At 61.6% G+C, this 18,652-nt stretch overlaps 1 protein-coding gene across 1 annotated transcript; it reads left to right on the plus strand.

Moving 5' to 3' along the window:
- The first annotated feature begins 2,283 nt into the window (after nt 1-2,283).
- On the plus strand, nt 2,284-18,093 carry CABLES2 (Cdk5 and Abl enzyme substrate 2). The gene is made up of 10 exons (XM_058562343.1): nt 2,284-2,756; nt 12,519-12,590; nt 12,704-12,796; nt 13,310-13,387; nt 14,090-14,198; nt 14,729-14,894; nt 15,327-15,430; nt 15,824-15,930; nt 16,599-16,803; nt 17,038-18,093. Exons 1-10 carry the CDS (start codon nt 2,284-2,286, stop codon nt 17,176-17,178), a joined length of 1,548 nt encoding a protein of 515 aa, XP_058418326.1. The 3' UTR covers nt 17,179-18,093.
- Nucleotides 18,094-18,652: the final 559 nt, after the last annotated feature.

Consider the following 18,652-nt stretch of genomic DNA (forward strand, 5'->3'; position numbering starts at 1 on the left):
AAGAGGGCACTGCTCCACACCCTGCTCACTGTGGCCTGTCTGCCTGCTGGCTCGAGAGACCAGAGGGACTCAATTCCCAAGAGAGAAGTCTAGGTGTGTGTATGTGCCTGAGAAATTTCCCAGTTGTTAAAGCTTGCTTTGATTTTTCTGAAATCAAATAAAACAAAACCTGTGTGCTCCATTCACATCGACTTGCAGGCCGGGTTTGGCTCATGGGCAACCTGGGTGGTGGAGAAGCCACGTGGGGCAGGAGCCCAGGGAGAGCACGCACCAGAACCTGGAGGAAGACCACGTTCCTCCCACAGTGTCCCTCCAGCACCCTCAAAGCTGACCAGAGAGGCACATGCACAGGGCCCAGCTCCACCATCGAACAGCAGACAAACATGGATTTGGAGCTGAGGGGCAACTCAACGGATAATATAACTCCATCTTCCCATCGATCCCTTTTTATTTTCATCTGACGTCAACTCAACTGTGAGCTCCCAGTCTGTCAGTCTCCCTCACCTGTCAGGGTCCCCCCAGCGATAGCCAGCCAGGACCGAGGGCCCACAGTGCGCCATGCCGTGCTCAGCACTTTGCAGTCCTGGTCTGATTCCTCCCTTACAAGAGACCCACAAGGCACACAGTTAGCACCCCCACTTTACAGTGGGGGAGAACCTGAAGGAGGGGAGGGTAAGGAACTCACTCGAGGTTACCCAGCTGGCAGGTGGCAGAGGAGCGTGAGTCTGGAGCCCACACTCAGCTATTCCAGTCCAGCACTCCTCACCGCCCCCCCCACCTCGAGCGTCAACCGGGACTCCCGAGCCGGGCCTTCAACGTGCAGTTTTCCTTCCATCTCTTGGAAATGTCACTCCCCAGGAGCACCTGGCGGTACATACTCAGTCCCCATCACACACTTGGTGAAGCCCCACGTTCTACCTGACGGAAACTGCCCACTTTCCCTCCCAGGCACGGGAGAGGCCGTGAAGGCCAATTTGGAAGGGCAGAGGGAAAAGGAAAGAGGACAGACTGGGCACTGGGTAGCCCACCAGCAGTGGCACAGGAAGGTCAGTAGGAGGGCATACGGCCAAGGTGGGTAAGGGGCCTGAACGGGTAGTGGGCCATGCAGCAGGGCCTAATGGAGGATGACGATGACAGCTGTTTTCATGCCACCCACGACCAGACACACTCACCTGTTTCCCTGATCCACGTCAATGCCACCCCCCCACCCTGCGCAAACCAGAGCTCTGCCAGCCAGGGCTGTGTCCCCCTCTCCAGCACGTGGCACAGAAGAAACACTGGAAAAATGTGTGCACCATGTGTGGTACACTCAGGAGCATTTACTGAGCCGTGTGGGCTACCCAAACAGCAAGCGCCCGCATCTCCAGCCACGCAGCTGAGCCAGCTTAACCTGGCAATACCCTCAGGTCAAATTCATTGTCCCCACTTTAAGGACAAAGAAACTCACAGGCAGAAAGCTGGACCGAGCAGGCGAGTGGCACTGAGGTGGCTGCAGGATCCTGCCCCCCAAGATGCAGGTGGGCTCCTGGGGGCTCCAGAAGGCAGCCCCTGAGCATGAAGCACCGGCTCTGAAGTCACCTGAGTACAGAAGAGGAAACTGAGGCCCAGGCACCACCAGGCTCAAGGTCACTTTGCTGCTGAGGGAAGTGCAAGACTCTGCCTCAGGCTGAGGGCACAGCACTGCCCCAACCAGCAGGCAGGTGCCTTCTCCCCTCAGACCCTCCGTCTCTTCTTCAGTCAATGAGGGAGGCCAGGTGGCACCGCCGGCCATTCCGGGGAGCCATGGGGCTCCTTGAGGGGCAGGCACTGGACGGTAGGCGGCCCAGCTTCAGCCCCGCACGCCGGCCCCGCGCACAGACACACACTCGGAGAAGAGAAGTGCGCTGGCGCCTAAGAACGCAGGCTCCACGGAGGCTCACCACGAACGCCGCAGCCCAGCAAGGAGAACTGGGCGCCGGCGCCCCGCAGCCGCGGCTTCCGGGGGGACTCGAACCTGCGGTGCCGCCGCCGCACGGCCCCGGGTCAGGTCCCGCGGGGCGGACGCGCAGGCGGGCAGGCGCGCGTCTACCGGCTCCCTCGGGCCGCGCGGAACCCGCCTCTAGGACCCAGGAGACCCGCCCCCGCGCCCCAGCCCGCCCGCGGTTCCGCGCTGGCCAATGGGCGGGCGCGACTGCGAGATATTTGCATGTGGGCGCGCCGCGGCCAATGGGCGGCGGGCGCGGGCGCGTGCGCGCGGCGGGCGGGTGGCGGCGGCGGGCGGGCGGCTGGGCGCTCAGTCGGAGGATGGCCGCGGCCGCGGCGGGTGGAGCCCCGGGCCCGTGCCCCGGCCCCGCCGCCAGGGCCCCGCCGCCCGCCGCCCCCGGCCCCGGCCCCGCCGCCAGGGCCCCGCCGCAGGCGCTGCGGAGGCGCGGGGACTCGCGGCGCCGCCAGGCCGCGCTCTTCTTTCTCAACAACATCTCCCTGGACGGGCGGCCCCCGAGCCTGGGCCCGGGCGGGGAGAAGCCCCCGCCGCCGCCGCCGCCGCCGCCGCCGCCCGCCGAGGCCCGCGAGCCGCCCGCGCCCCCGCCGCCGCCGCCGCCACCCCCGGGGCCCGAGCCCGCGCCCGCCCGCGGGGCCCCGCCGCCCGCCGTGCTGCCCGTGCTGCCCGTGCCCGCGGGCCGGCCGTCGGCGCCCCAGGGCCTGCTCAGCCCCGCGCCCGCGCCCCCCGCCGGACTCGGCCTGGGCCTGGGCCTGGGCCTGGACGGGCAGCGCCAGAGGTGAGTGGGGCCGGCCGGTCAGCGCAGGGGCGGGTGACGTGGGGTCCGCAGCCCGGGGCGGGCCCATCCGCACTGGGCTTGGGCGTCAGGGTGACCTGGGGCCCCCACCGCCCATGACACAGGACTGGAGCATTCTCTGAGCACAGGACTTGGGGATCAGGAGGTGACGCTGATCCTCTGGGAGTCCCAGACACAGCGTTGGACTGTCCTGGGCCCTGCCAGCCAGGGACACAGGGTTCGGGGGTCCTGGGCATTGCCAGCCCGGGAGGGGGAGTCTTGCCTGGGCGCCATCAGCCTACGAGTCTTGCCTGGGCCCCATCTGGGGCTGTCAACCCCCTGGACGTTGATGTTAGGGTTTCCTCAGGCCCTGCCAGTTGCCAGACGTAGGAGTCATGGTCCCCTTAATTTTGCCAGCCCCTAGATGTGGGGTCAGAGTCCTGTCAACCTTGTCAATCCCCTGAACATGGGTTTCAGGGGTCCCTCAGCCCTTAGCCCCCAGACACAGCCCTGTCAGCTCTGGACACACCCCCTCCCCAGCCCACTTTTTTCAGTCTCCTGGACACATGGACTCGCAAACATTCCTTAAATATTCCGTGCATTCGCTGAGTTGGATGATCATGTGGGCTAGAGGTCTTCCCTGCACTGTGACATCTAGTCTCAGAGTCTTCTGCACCAGGCCGGACCTCCCAGCCCACTATACCACAGCTACTGTTCACTGGTCCCCCCATTGCCTCCTTGCTGACTCCTGTCCCCACTGTTCTCTCTGAGGTCAGTGTCCCTGGGCCTGTCACAACCCAGGTTGCAGTTACTCCCATGATTCCAGTTCTAGGAACCCCTCAGCCTATCCCAGAGCAGCCCCCCACCCCAGAGCTCTGCCCCCCAGTCTGTGCCCCGGCCCAGATAGCCTCTGGCTGCCAGACACCCTGCTTTCTTCTCGCAGAGACCCTTTCACAGCCACCTGCAGAGCTGCAGCTTCCAGTGTCCTTGAGCGCTGGCCCCCAGGTGGCCCTGCCTTCTTGGCCCCTTCCTCCAGACCCTGGGGCTGTCCTCCCACCCTCCACCCCGCCACCCTCACCCTGAGGAGTGACTGGTTCTTGGGTCTGGGATTCAGGACTGGCTGCTCGTCAAAGTCCCTTCTCAAAACCACTGCTTAGCCTTTTGTCTGCAGGACAGAGCTGCGGGGCTGGCACTGAGGCCAGCCCTGGAGGTGTGCAGGGAGGGGCTGAGGGCAGAGCCTGCGGCTCTCGAGCCAGCCGCTGGTCCCTGGTGTCCAGGGGAGACTCTTCTTACGTGGAGGCCGTCACGGCTGCACTGGCATAGTCCCCTCGCGCCCCTGGCCCTCAGGCAGGTCAAGGTGATGGAGTCCTTCTGAGGGTCTGTGGTTGGGAGGGTCGAGTCCAGAAGACAGTTCTTTGTGGTCCAGGTTCTTGACTTTGCGTTCAGATTCTTCTGAGTGGCTGTCACGCTCCATAGACAGCAGTATTTCCGAGTGTTGGGGGGCTGAGTGGGGCAGAGGGGTCAGTTTGGCCTGAATGTGGCAGCTGCACACCATGCCTCTGGCATCCCTGGGGAGGTGGAACTGCTGATCTGAGAGGAGACTAATATGAAGAAAAACGTATTTTCTTGGTGAAAATCAGTCCATTTTAAAAACAGAGCCCGGAAGTCTGCTTGTCCTTGGCTGGCAGACTCTCCCACGAAGTAGTCGTGTCTCCTGGTGGCTGTCAGCCCCGAGGGCGTCCCGGATCACACCGCGTCTTGTGGGAGTCATCCTGTGACTCTCCAGGGCAGAGTGGTAAGGCCCCTCTGTGTGTGAGGACTCCTGGGGTCCGGGAGGGCTTGAGAGGAAAGGCGGCTTGCCTGCAGCCAGGCCCACACTTTGTGGGCACGCTTTTGCTCTCGTCTCGCCAACCTGGTCCTACAGCGTGGCGCTGAGCCCCTGTCTTCTCTCCAGTTGCATGTATGCGTCCCGGGCAGACCAGTGTTGTTTTAGGCTGTCCATTCAGCAGATGGTTCAGGCACTCCTCTGTGGGCCAGACCCTGGGAACAGGACAGGCCGGCAGCCTGCCTGCCGAGCCGTGCTCGCGAGAGGGCTCCCAGAGCGTGGAGGCTGCAATAGAGCTTTGTAACCAGGAGCCCTGCGTGGTGTGGTGATGGTGCTCGATGATGCTCCAACCTGTCCATTTCTGAAGAGGGAGGGCGCTGGGATGGGATGAGATGTGGTGTGAGTCAGGGTGCCCTTTGGCCTTCTGCTGCACCCACCGCGGCCCCGTCTCCCTCCACCCCTTCTTGCCTGGCCCGTGTCGGGCCGTCTCCTGGCTCTCCCTCCTAGTTGGCCTTCAAGTCCCCGTTCAGATGTCCTTCCCACTCTTCAGGCCCGCACCTGCCCATGCAGAATCTGTCCTTCCTGGGGCTCTGCTGCTGTGCTCAGGGCCCTGCCCTTGTGTCTGGGAGTCACTGCGGCTCCCTGACAGATGGCAGGCCCCCAGGATGAGGACCGTCCATTTCTCTCTGTGCTCCCCAGGCCTAGAGATGGGGCTACAGAGAGAGTCGCTGCCGAGTGCATGAGGCGTGGCTGGCCTAGCAAAGGGGGCTGCCAGCTACAGGTTTTAGGCTTCGAGGATTGGTTGTTTTCAGGAATGGAGGAAATTCTGAGGGTCTCTTCCCAACATCTACGTCATGAGTGGGGTGCTCTGACCCAGGCTCTGGGAACAGACCTGGTTGGAATCCGAGCTCCACTATCCAGGAGCTCTGTGACTTTGAGCGGGTGCCCTGGCCTCTCTGAGCCTCAGTCTCCTCTGTGAAACAGGTTTGCGCTAAGCATTCGCTGCCTGAGGGGCTGCTGTGAGGTCAGATGACCATCGAGGGCTCAGCGAGGGGTGGCAGTGGCCAGGGCCAGGGGAGCAGACACTCTTGTTACAGCCAGGGTGACCAGGGGTGCTCGCGGCTCAGCCCACAGCAGGGAATAGGGTTTCACACTCGGGGCTCAGTCTGGTGTGGCTTTTTCTGCTACGCCAGTGAGCACATCATTGAAATCCTTCTTTTCCTCGTAGAACTTCTAACACAGTGTGTATTTTCATTTCAACACTGTGATCACTTAACCCACATGAACAGGCTGGGCCGCCGCGTCCCCCTCACTGCCATATGGTGCTCCTCTCCTCTCTCCTGCAAGGCCCGGGGCAGCTGCTCAAAGCACCACCAACCGGGCAGCTGACACAGCAGCAAGGTTTCCTCTGCAGTCTTAGAGGTCACAAGTCTGAGATCAGGGTGTGGGAGGGCCGCACTCCCTCAGGGGGTCCAGAGGAGGATCCATCCTGCCTCTCCTAGCTTCTGGTGGCCCCAGGCCACCTGAGCTTCTGGCCACATTATCACTCCAGTCTCTGCCTGCTTCTTCATGTGGCTTCTCCTTCGTGTGTCGTCTTCGTTTTCATCTCCTATAAGGACACCAGTCATGGGGTTAGGGCCCACCCTAAACTTCTGAACTTAAATACCTTAAACATCTTAACTTGATCACATCTGCAAGGACCGTGTTTCCAAATACAGTCATAGTCACAGATGTCGGGGGTTAGGACTTCAACATATCTTTTGAGGGGACACAGTTCACCCCACAACAGCCCTTGTTAGTGTTCATGACACTGATGAGGCGGAAGGTGAGCCTGAGGCGCTGTCATGAGGCCAGGGGCGTTACTGTGTTAGCTGGGAGCAGAAATCCTCGTGATTCTGGAGGGTTCGCTCAGGATGGTTCTGAGAAAGGGCCTGGGATTTTAGTTGCCATCTTGGCTGGAAGCTGCCAAGCGCCTGTCCACGTTAAACCCATTCGGTGTAGCATCTGGCAGTTTGTTTACAACTCTGATTTTGGGGTTTCTTGCTCTCCAGCTGGAAAACAGCTGGAGATGGTCGCGGAGGTTGGAGCCCAGAGGCACGTGGCCCCGTGGCAGCCCAGAGGCCTTGCGAAGATGGAGGCCTGGCCCCCAGGGCCCCTGCGTTGGGTCCCGTCACTGGGGGAAGCTGCAGGTCTCTCTGAGGGGTTGGCTGGAATTTGGGAGTTTTGCTTTGCCTGGCAGGAACTTGGTGAGACAGGGTACCCAGGACCGTCCACTCATTGGGCAAGTATGCACCCAGGGCCTGTGGCGTGCTAGGTGCCACAGTCAGGCGGGGTGGAGCCGTGAGCCGGCCGAGCGAAACCACTGCCCGCGCTCTCCTGGCAGTGGGGGTTCAAAGTCGGTGCTGGCACCCGTCAGCCACTGCACGAAGAAGAGCGGTCACTCCAGCGGGAGCCGGCCCGTTCTCAGATCATGTGATCCCACGTACAACAGCCCCTTCACATGGCCCCTGCTCGATTTGGGTGGTCTTCAGACCTCAGAGAGGAGCCCTTCCACGGCTGGGCGTTTCTTCAGTTGCAAAGTAGAGGAAGTTTATCAGACACTAGAAACACTGTGTAATAAATACGATTTCTCTTCCTGTCAGGGAGCATGTGTCTAGGGGGAGGTAAGTGTGGGCTGCCTGTTGGTAAAGAGGCAATTCTGAAAGGGAGCCAGAGGAGCAAGCAGGCCCATGCTACATGCGGTGGTCGCCTGTGCCCTCTTGGAAGCCCCCCCACGCCCCTGACCCCCGGACCCCTTCTTCCCAAAAGTGTCAGATGCAGGCAGCCTGGGGCCAGTCACTGCTACGTGGAGGGACGAGGCGCAGGAGTAGACCCCATCCCGTGTGACTTGAAGGCGGCTCGGGTGACCCGTGTGACCAGATATGGGAGTGGGGGCAGGGTGTCAGCCGAGGCAGCGGAAAACCCAGACTTGTTCTTTGTAGTTTGTTTGTTTTAGCCTTTTTTAGGTGAAGGTGTGAAAGGCGTGCATGAGCGCCCAGCTGGATGCATTTACCAGGTGCATACGCCCAGGTGCCCACCATAGCTCGGGGACAGCGCACCCTCCCCTAGAGGGTCTCCTCAGCCGGTTCCCCCCATACGAGATGCCGACTTCTCTCACTGATCCGAGCCGCCTGCGCCCGGGTGGCTCAGGTTGGAATCAGAGTATCCTCTGTGTCTGGTCCTGGAGGCGGCCGTCTCCCTGGGAGCACAGTGTGTCAGCGTCCTGCTGACGGCACTGGATCGCTCCCAGCGGGGGCTGTTTTGGGTAGAGTCTCCAGAATGTTCCTGTCGTGTCTGCTGGATGCACAGACACGTTTCTGGGGGGCCCGGGGTGGCCATGTGGTCAGCATTAAGATTCTTGAGTGGCTGAGCAGGGCACCCAGGGCTGGAGCGTGTCCATGCGTGGTGGTGCTGTCCTGCTGGGGCCGTGTGTGAGGGTGCAAGGGTCCCGCCTTGGGGCTCACTGAGGGGCTGCTGCCCTTGACATGCCTTAGGAGGAGGCCGCTGCCAGAGGTCGATTGGCCAGCAGTTTCTCTTTTTTTTTTTTTTTCTTTTTTTTGTGAGGAAGATCGGCCCTGAGCTAACATCTGCCAATCCTCCTCTGTTTTTTTTTGTTGAGGAAGACTGGCCCTGGGCTAACATCTGTGCCCATCTTCCTCTACTTTATATAGGACACTGCCACAGCATGGCTCGACAAGCAGTGTGTCGGTGCACGTCCGGGATCCGAACTGGTGAACCCCGGGCCACCACAGTGGAGCTCGAGCACTTAACCGCTTGCGCCACCGGGCCAGCCCCCAGCAGTTTCTCTTGAAAGGGGTGCTGCCTGGGGAATGGGCTGGGTGCTGGGCCATGCCCTGGGAAGAGCAAGCCCCGCCCAACTGTCCGGGGCGGCCCCTGGAGGGCCGTGCGTGTCCAAGACCGGGGCTCTGGTTGTTGCTTGATGGCTGCCCTCTCTCCTTGGATTTCTGGGAGACGTGCAGACTGGCTGCTGTGGGCGCTGCCTGAGGCTCCGTCACCTCAGCACCCAAGGAGCATTGCACCTGGGAGTGTGCAGACTGCTGCTTTCCTGCCCGTGAACTCTCACTTCCAGAATGTTCCACAGCTGCCGGCTGGCCACTGTGCCCTCTGAGCATGGAAGCAGCTGGTCGTCTCTGGCACATGCCCTCTGGAGGCCCAGACTCCCACCGTCTCGGCCGCTTCACCTCTCAGTCACTGAGCATCAGCCTGATGACTCAGAGAGCAGTAGGTGTGCAAACCTGGGCCTCCCGTGTCCCCGGCCAACGGTCTGCAGGATGTCCTTCCTCCACAAACTCCAACTCCCGTGCAGCGGGAAGGGAAAGAGCGCCCAAAGCAGCGTCCCGCCCTCGGCCAGCCTGGTCTCTGGCTCAGAACTCAGGGCCCCGTAATCAGCACTGTCACAGGCTGTGCACCCAAACCCAAACAGCGTCGCCTGGAATGGAGGCCAAGTTCAGAGGAGGAGCACTGAGGAGAGGGTGCAGGAGGGGCCTGGATTCCAGTTCACCCAACGGGGCGGGGTGGGGCAGTGGCAGGGGCGGGGCAGAGGCAGTGGTTCAGTGGGTTAGCGCGCAGGCCGTCTGCCAGGGTGGAGGTCTCAGCCCCACCTCTTACCAGCTGGATTATCTCAGGCAAGTTGCTCACCAGCTCTGTGCCTCAGTTTCCCCACGTATGAACTGAGGGTGATAATACCGCCCACCTCACTGAGCTGCTGTGAGGGTTGAGGTTATGTGTAAAATGCTTACGACGGCGGAAAGATAGAATAAAACCACAGCGACCAGGCTCTGCGAAGCCTGCCGGGAACAGATTTTAAAATGTGAGGTGGACAGCAGGGTTCCTGCAGGCACCCAGCACTAACAGCAGAGCGAGCAGGCGGCGGAGTCAGCGCCCCCCGCTCCGTGGGCCGCGGGCAGGGCATGTAGGTGCTGGTGCCCCAGGGCCTCGTGCAGACTGCTGCTGGCCTGGGCCCTGTGAGTGAGGTCACAGGCGTGCAGGAGCCATGGGCCCCCACCTGGGAAATTACCTGAGGAAATGAGCCTGAGAGCGCCACATGGGGCTGCGCCATGGGGCCGCGGAGCCCAGCCCTCTGGGACAGGACACAGACACCTCCCAGGGACGGTCCTGTCCCCACCTGGGCCGGCCTCATCCCCCACCACGGGGTTAGCACCCGCCTGGCCCCCACCCCGGGCCTCGTAGGACGCTGGGTGTCTGCCCGACACGCCCCTCCTCCTCAGCCTTGAGCAGGCAGCATGCCCGCCTGCAGAGGCCCTAGTGCCCTCCTCCCCGCAGCCCTTCCCACCCTGCCATCCTGGCCGGTCCTCGGGCCGCTGCTCCAGTTCTGCACATTCACGTCGCCTCAGGTTCTCGCCCCTCCCCGTCACAAGCAGGGGGCAGGTGGCACAGTCTCTCTGGAGACGGGGCCCCTGTGGCGGTGCCCCGGATTTTACTGGGCTGACTCCTCTGTTCCATCCTAGTTGCTTTTCAACACGCTGTTGCGTTTCTCTTTAAAAGACTTAAATAGAGTCTAGACTCTGGCGTCAGGGGACAACCTTGGAACTCCCCAGGACCGCCCTGGCTGTGTGACCTCGGGCAGGTGCCTCTCTGTGCCGCCCTTTGCAGTCGTGCCTTGGTGTGAGGTGGCAGCTATAACACCCTCACTGGCACAGTCGCCCCCCACATGCGACAGTGCCTTTGTCCCTCACGCCAGCTCCTAGAGGACCCACTGGCTCTTAGTGACCTGGATTCCAGGCTGGCTGCACCCGGGGCGGTGCCCTGACCCAGCCAGATCTCGTCTGTGAACGAGAGTCCTGCTGGGAGGAGGCACCGTGAGAGGCTGAGAGGAAGGTATGGCGCCGGGCAGGCTGCAGCTCCCGCAGGTGGGCTCCTCGGGATGAACCCTCCTCTCTGTCCCCGCAAGGAGCTCGACGTGGCTCACTCTCCTAACGAAACGGCTACTGTTGACACACGAGGCACTTGGCGCGTGCCCAGCCCATGCTGAGTGCAGGACCCGAGTTGCTTTGTTTCATAAACCGTGCAGCCTCGACCTCTGGAGCCTCCCTCCCCGGGGGGGGGGGAGGTGTGGGGACAACAGGCCCGCCTTCGGAGCTTTGTTGTGAGGTCCTTACTGGTGAAATGTGCGTGTCAGCCTGCAAGACCACGAGGAGGTCGACAAGTGACCACAGTGGTGGCCCTGGTGCCAGTAACCTGGGTTTATGATCTTGTCCTGAGGGTGCGGCCCATGAAGGGGCTTGGAGCCCTCAGGCTTGAGAAGCCCCCGACTCAGGGTCAGAGGCTGCCTTCCCAAGCTCCCCAGTGCGTGCTGGGTGCTGGCGAGGCCCCCCATTCGGGATGGGTTTCAACCAGACCCGAACAGCCCGTCCTCTCCGTTAACATTTCAGTTTTTGTCTCTAGGACAGCCACAGCACCCCATCACACCTCGGGAGCCCCTGATTGTCGTCAAGCGGCCGGCCCTTGGCCACCTTCTGTGGTCACTGAGGACCCACTCCCCCTCGGGCAGGCTGAGGTCTGCTGCTCCCTGACCACCCAGCACATCTGTGGGGCCTCAGGCCTGACCTGAGGCCACGTGTGTCCCTCCTGAGGAGTTGCTAACTCCATCACCCCAGCCCCACACGGCCTTCTCTTAGACACAGCTGGGCTCGCGGCCCTCCTGACCACGCGGCCATAGCCAGCTTCTGTAGGGAAATCACCCTTATTCGGACCCTCCTTGACGTTGATCCCAGACCTGCCAGGCCTCATCAAGCTGTTTATCAATAAGCAGCGAGTCCGGAAGCAGTTTTCTCCGTCACTGGACAGGGCTTTGCTCCAAGGAGAATCCTGGCCATGAGGCCTGGGACCGTCCAGTGGAGGGGCTTCGGTGTGATAGGGTCTGCCAATCCCTCAGCTCCTGGGATGCTCACAGGGGCGAGTGCCAGGCGAATGCTCTGACACGCTAACTGTGTCTTCCCCCCTGGGTGACAGGCACGTCTCCAACACACACAGTCACAGGGTAGCGGGTGGGCACCGGGGCTGCGGCTGCCCCAGAGAGAGTAAGGGCAACATGTGAGCTGACCCTGAAGTCGAGGAGGTACCACTGGAAGAGCTGGGAAAAGAATATTCCGGACGGAGGGGCCAGCCCCCGCGAGGGCCCTGTGGTGGGCAGCTGTGGCTCGTGTGGGGAGCACAAGGCAGCAACAGGGGCCAGGCGTAAGTGAGAGGCCTGGGTCACCCTCTGAGTGCTGTTGGGTGTCCCCAGGACACACATCCCTGTCTGCTCCTGCTGGGGGAGGGGCAGGGCGCCACAAGGGCAGACAGGCCCGTGTGGGGACAGGGCCTGGGCTTCTCGGGGCCACGGCACCCTGAGGTCGGGGGGAGGGTTGGCAGGACTTGTCCCCGTCTGAGGAGCTGGCCCTGCAGAGCCATGACTGGACCCCCTTCTGGGAGCTTCCACCAGATCCCTCAAACCTGCAAAGGACCGTCCGGGAGCGCATCTTTTTGCCTACAGCCCGCCATGGGTGCACGTGACCTGCTCCGCTGATCTGGGCCTGAGAGGGCTCTCGGGACCCGCCAGCCTGAGCCCCAGGAGGCAGCAGGTGGCACGCAGACCAGGGTGCGGCCGGCCACCCCTCCCAGCACCGGGGCCCCCTCATTTTCTTCTGGCAAACTCTGGTCCTTGGGTGGCCCTTCCCAAGGCTCAGACCAGGTCCCGGCCCCGTGACCCTGGGGCCTCCCTTGGCTAGAGAGGAGCGTGGTGCCTGAGAAGCAGGAGTGACCAACAGCGCGGCTCTGCCTCCAGAGGGGCCCTCCCCACACGGCAGTGCGGGTCTGGCTCCACGATAGAGAGCCCTCCAAGATCTGTATTCTGAGGCTCTGCGGTGTCTTCTTCACAGAAGGAGAGTTGCCTCCCAGCGCTGCTCCCTCGAGTTTCTGGAAGATGCGGTGGGATGTGCCTCCATCCAAAGGTACGGGTCTCAGCCACCGCCCACTCCAGGGCCCTGCACGCCCCAGCCGCCACTCGCCCTGGGGGCAGAGAGGGTCCTGGGGAGGGAAGAGTGACCCGTTTTCTGCCTTGCAGAACCAAACACGTATCTGGATCCCCGAGACATAAAGGCCTGAAGAAGACACACTTCATCAAGAACATGAGGCAGTACGACACCAGGAACAGCAGGTACGTCAGTGGCCGCAGGTGTGGGGCCGCCCGGAGGAGGAGGCCATCCTTCCTGCCGTGTGCTCCACGCAGGGGCACCTCAGGGCAGTTTGGCTTGGGACGTAGACCTGGGCACTTTTTGATGCTATTAGACCCCCACCCCTCCAGGATGGCTGAGGACAGGCTCCCTGAACTAGACGGTCACTTGGGCACATGCCTCTGTCTCTTGTGTCCTCCAAAGCCTGGCCTCTCCTGGATGAACTATGATCCCAACCTCTGGCCTCTACCCTGCTTTCGTGAGGCCCGGTGAGACCCTTCTGTGCAGCACATCACGCTGTGGAGGGGACACACTCTCCAGTGGGACAGGTCGCCCTTATTAAGCACCTGGAGGGAACCAGCAAGAGCTGGGGTGGACAGACCACTGGGCCTCCTGGCCTGAGAGTCCCCTGGACGCCTGGAGTAGTTCCTGTCACCCGAGTCCAGGCGGGAAGGAACACCCACCGCCCTATTCTGACTCCTCTGCCTTCCTCACAGGATTGTCCTGATCTGTGCCAAGCGGTCCCTGTGTGCAGCCTTCTCGGTCCTGCCCTATGGAGAAAGCCTGCGGGTCAGGTGAGTGACCTGGTCCCCACCCAGTCCAGGGAGGTGTAGGCTGGGCTCACCCCAGGCTCCTGGCAGCCTCACGCAGGGGCCAGCAGCTTCCACTGAAGCTTCTCGAGAGCTCTGAAGGCTATGTCGGTCCTGGTTCTCCAGGAGGGAGTGTGTCCACACCATTACTTTGAGCTGCCTAAATGTAGGTGTCTGAGACATTCGTCCTCATGACAACACCACTGTGCAGCCTTGTGACCAGTCCAGGCAGCTGTGTCCCATGCATAACTCCAGGAAGAAGGAGACAGCCGTCAGGGTGGGGATGGCACCGTGTGACCTGGCATAAAAACAGTGGTGGGGAAACCTGCCAGTGGGGGCCTGAGCCGAGGCTTGACCACAGGGCAGAGGGCACATAGCGGGAAGGCAGACTTGAGGCGAAGCTGCGGTCAGTGCCACGGGGCTATGTCACTGCTGACCTACAGGGCGTTTTGTTGGGAAGTGCCTGGGACTAGGGAAGGAGTGAGACCGGATGGTTCTTAGACAGAAGTCGGCCTGTGTCCTCTGTGACACGGGTGCTGCTGTCTTCCCAGCTGCGCATGCACGCTTGGCCTCGGCGGGCGTCGTGGGTGCCGAGGGGGTGAGCTGTCGACCCCAGAGGCTCTGCTCCCCGCCTGCTCGAGGGGCAGACGGAGGGCCCAGCAGCTTTCTTCTGGCTGTGTGTTGCAGTGACCTGAGAGTGGACAGCCAGAAGCAGAGGCATCCGTCCGGCGGCGTTTCCATTTCTTCTGAGATGGTCTTTGAGTTGGAAGGCGTTGAGCTGGGAGCAGATGGAAAGGCAAGAGTCGATACCACACACGGTCAGGGCCCAGCAGGTGCAGAGTTCACGTTTATCCAGGAAGTAGACGATGAAGTTGTGTTTCACTTTAATCTTGTAAAATGCAAGGTGTCAGTGGGAGCAAGCCACACAGCCCTGTAAGAATGGGCCCAGTGGTCTCGCTCAGCAGCCAGGTAATGAGGGACGACCTGAGTTGGGAGGGGTGTCCTGGGCGCCTTCTGCACTGGTGGTCAGAGGCCAAGGGGCTTCAGAGGCAAGGAGAACGTTCCTGTCCTGCAGATCCCAAATAAGGGATGGCGAGGGTGGAGTTCCAGAATGTTCTTGTTACTGAGAACTCTAACTTCAAGTGAGTGAGCAGCATGTAGCTCAGGGCTGCACTCAGTAGCTTGAGCTGCCACCGTTCCTTCGTGCCCACGTAAGGGGAGCCTTCATGTGCAATGCTGCAGCAGCAGGAAGGAGTAAAGCAGAGGGACGGGGCCGTGGGGCCCGGAAATGAGCAGGACTGAGTCCTGGTGCACTTGCCTTTCCAGGTCGTGTCTTATGCCAAGTTCCTGTACCCCACCAACGCCCTGGTCACACACAAGACCAACAGCCACGGCCTGCCGCCCCAGCCTCGGCCCAGCGTCCCCCGGGCTCTGCCAGGGTCAAGATACAAACCTGCCCCTGCCAAGTCGGCACCAGCCAGCACGGAACTAGGTAGCTTGTGTGCCCTAACTGGGCACAGAGCAGGCGGCCACACCAGCTGGGCCTGGGACACTACATGGCAGGCAGACCCATGAGTCACATTGAAGCAGCAGTCCTCAGTCCAGCAAGCCGGGCTTGGGGAGGGGGGTCGGGGAGCAGCCTCTGGGGAGAGAGGGGACTCGCGATAGAGCAGAGACCTGAGCCAGGCGATGGAGAGAACCCCTGTCCACAGTTGGCTCCAGGGGTCCCTCCTTGTTGGGACATCCTCCCTTCCACCCAGCCCTCAGGCCTGGAGCCCGTCCTAGACCCCGGGAGTGTCATTCCCCCTTGTTCCTCAGTGAGGCTCCCCAGGCACTAGACGGGTTCTGACTGAGACTCCAGGTGGCAAAAGCCGGCTGACCGGAGCTCTGGGCTCGCGTGGTCAGGGCTGCCCTCTGCTTGCAGGGGGTGACGCAGGGGACGCCCTGGAGTACAACCCCAACCTCCTGGACGACCCCCAGTGGCCCTGCGGCAAGCACAAGCGGGTCCTCATCTTCGCGTCGTACATGGTATGGAGTGCTGCCACCCCGGTGACACACCCACACGGTTCACACCTCTGGGGGCCTGGGAGTGGGCTGTGGACAAGGCGCCAGGGCAGGGCTGACGCACCCCCACCCACCGGGTACCAGCAGCAGCGCGGGGGAGGCCGGGACGTGCGGCAGGCCAGGGGGCAGTACTGGCCCCCCCACCTAAGGGTCAGCCCTTGCCCGCAGCCCACAGGCTTAGCAGCCGGGGTCTCTCGCCTCGTGTCCCAGGCTCTGGCACCCTGTCTTGAGGTGTGCCATTCGCAGGGACCCCGCGCCTCTCTGAAGCCACTACGCATTTGCGTTTGCAGGCCCAGGCCGGTGTGAAATGGGCTGCGCGAGGGGCCATCCCCTACCTGCTGCCCCTCTCTGTTGCAGACCACGGTGATAGAGTACGTGAAGCCCTCCGACCTCAAGAAGGACATGAATGAGACTTTCCGGGAGAAGTTCCCGCACATCAAGCTGACGCTGAGCAAAATTAGGAGGTGAGGAGGGCCCAGGCGATGTCCCTGGGCCGCGATGGGGACATTCCTCAAACCCACTTCTGACGTGTGTCATCCTGTGAGGCCCTGTTGGCCTCTCCTCTCCCGTTTCCAGTAGATTCTTGAGCTTGACAAGTCCAGATGTGCCCCCCCGAGGCCCACCCACCTCCCACCATCTGACCAGAAGGAGGCTTGCCCAGAGCCCCACAGCGAGTAACTGGTGGAGCTGCCCTGAGCCCAGGCAGCTGGGCCCAGTCACTGCCCTTTGCTGGGGTCCTGTCTGCTGCGTCCCACTAACCACCCCCCAGCAGCAGTGGGGGGCTCATCTGATGGTCCAGACGCCTCAGCACGCCCCTGCCTCAGGGCCTTTGCACTGGCCGTTTCCTCCCCATACCTGGCTGCCACAGGAGAGCAGGGACTCTGTCCTCTGTGGTGTCCCCTTGAGTGGGCCACCCAGTACAGTTGAGGCATCCTGCAGTTCCCCACTGAGGGGGAAGTGGAGACCAAGACCAGCCTGCTGCCCACCCATCAAGCTATGGGCTCTAGTGCTGGGCCGCGCCAGCCTGGAGGCAAGGGCACTCTTCTAATGGCCCAAAGGCATGTCCCTCTGGCAGTGGGAGGGTGGCCACTTGCCCGGCCCCACCAGTGCTTGGCTTCTGTGTAAACCACAGTTTGAAACGGGAGATGCAGAATCTCTCCGAGGAGTGCAGCCTGGAGCCAGTGACCGTGTCCATGGCCTACGTGTACTTCGAGAAGCTCGTCCTGCAGGGCAAGCTCAACAAGCAGAACCGCAAGCTGTGCGCGGGGGCGTGTGTGCTGCTCGCAGCCAAGATCAGCAGTGACCTCCGCAAGAACGAGGTGAAGCAGCTCATCGACGTGAGTATGCTCTCGTCCTGCCCGGCCTCCTCCCCGCCCGGCCTCCCCCCGGCCCGGCCTCCTGGGCATAACCTCCAAGAGCCCCTTGGCCATAGGCCAGGCACCCCCACATGGAGGGTGGTCATCCTCCTACTGGCTAAGCTGGAGCAGGGCCTGCCGCCCACACCCAGACCTGCTGACCTAGGTGGGAACAAGGGGAGGGGCCGACCTTAACCTCTCTCTCCTTCAACGCAGAAGTTAGAAGAAAGGTTTCGCTTCAACAGACGGGATCTCATCGGGTTTGAGTTCACAGTGCTCGTGGCCTTGGAGCTCGCTCTCTATCTCCCCGAGAACCAGGTGTTACCTCACTACAGACGCCTCACGCAGCAGTTCTAGCCAAGGTGGCCTCTGATGGGAGGAGGCGCTCCAAGCCACAGCCCCCCAGCACACACATTTGTGGCCGGGGGGGTGTCCCGGGCTCTGAAACGCCTGCCCTCGGCCCCCATTGCTGCACCCACCTGGCGGGGCCGCTGTGCAGCCTTCACACCCTCGCTTCCTTGGAGGGTCACTGCTTTCATTCCAGAAGGCACCACACCACCACGGTTTTTCTGAGAATTGCCTGCATTCTTACGTGAACAAACTGTGGGGTTTTGTTTGTTTCTTTTTCTTCATGTGCCTGAGACTGGTCTGGCTGCAGGACCTTTGATGTCCACTGCGTGGTGGTGAACCCTGACTGTGGTGTGTTTCTCCTTTGCATCGCCTTGCCTCCTGCAAACCATCGCAGCCACTGCACTGGTGCCCTGGTGGAGACCTGGTCTCCAGATCTCCCTGAACACGCTCAAATGACTGAAGTTAATGTCTGAAGCATTCATCTTGGCTACTTCGGGTTTTCAGATGTGGAAACACAGCGCTGTGGAACACACCCCGCCCCCATGGCCTGGCTCCCTCCCAGCCCAGCAAAGCCCTGGGGGTTGTCCACTCGCCCCCCCACATCCACAAGCAGAGCTCTGGCGTCAGGTTAAGCCAAGAGCAGACTCCTGGTTGGATTTCATTTTTAACTCTTGAACCTCTGTTCTTCCGAGCATCACGTCACTGTGAAATCCTGATACCCCAAGTGTCGCACGCTCCAGCCGGCGCCTCGGCACACACTAGCCCACCCTGTGGGGGGTCCATCCTTCACTGCTCACCAGGAAAATGCTGCTTGCCCGCGACACTCTGGACCTTCTGGGTGACTGGACTGACGGTGCTTGGTTCTTGATCTTCCTGGGCAACATTGTGACGGAGGGAAACAGCGCATTCATTGTCACTTGGGATTGGGTTCTGTGGCTTTTTTTGAGTGAACAAAAACTGGCTAAATGAGGTCTGCTGAAGCTGTCACTTGAAGCCACAGGACCCTCAAGCAGGGAGGACGCTCCACAGCCCCGCCCACTAAAAGGGCCGGCGTCGATGCCTTTCTCCCTAGACTGGAGATAGCTGTCCTGCCCAGCAGCCTGTCCTGCTAAGCAGACCCCAAGGGGTGGCCGTGGTCTTTCTGTGCAGGTCTGTGCCCAGATGTCAGCAGGGCCCCTGCTCAGCTCTCCCAGGTCTGTGTCCAGTTCTCCACTTGCCGCCTCAGAAGGACCGAAGAACCAAGAACTGTTGTTTTTCTTGATGGGTCAGTTGGTCTCAAAAGTGACCATGTTGGCTGGGTCACTAAGCTGCTTCCCTACTGCTGTCCCTTAAACCTGTCACTGGAGGGGCTCTGGGACAGCCCCACCCCGTATTCTGTCCATGTGGACTGGTGCTTTGCAGGAAGGAGGCCGGTTTTGCCCATCACAGCACTCGACCACCAGCACTCAGCCTGGACCCCGCGGAGGTGCAGGACAGCTGC

The sequence above is a fragment of the Diceros bicornis genome, chromosome 19, assembly GCF_020826845.1.
Source record: "Diceros bicornis minor isolate mBicDic1 chromosome 19, mDicBic1.mat.cur, whole genome shotgun sequence".
NCBI lineage: Eukaryota > Metazoa > Chordata > Mammalia > Perissodactyla > Rhinocerotidae > Diceros > Diceros bicornis.

Bases quoted from the DNA above. Each gene is read 5' to 3' on its own strand.
- CABLES2 (XM_058562343.1), top strand. From the start codon at position 2,284: ATGGCCGCGGCCGCGGCGGGTGGAGCCCCGGGCCCGTGCCCCGGCCCC. The intron at 12,591-12,703 runs GTACGGGTCTCA...TCTGCCTTGCAG, and splicing joins GGATGTGCCTCCATCCAAAG to AACCAAACACGTATCTGGAT. The intron at 13,388-14,089 runs GTGAGTGACCTG...TGTGTGTTGCAG, and splicing joins GGAGAAAGCCTGCGGGTCAG to TGACCTGAGAGTGGACAGCC.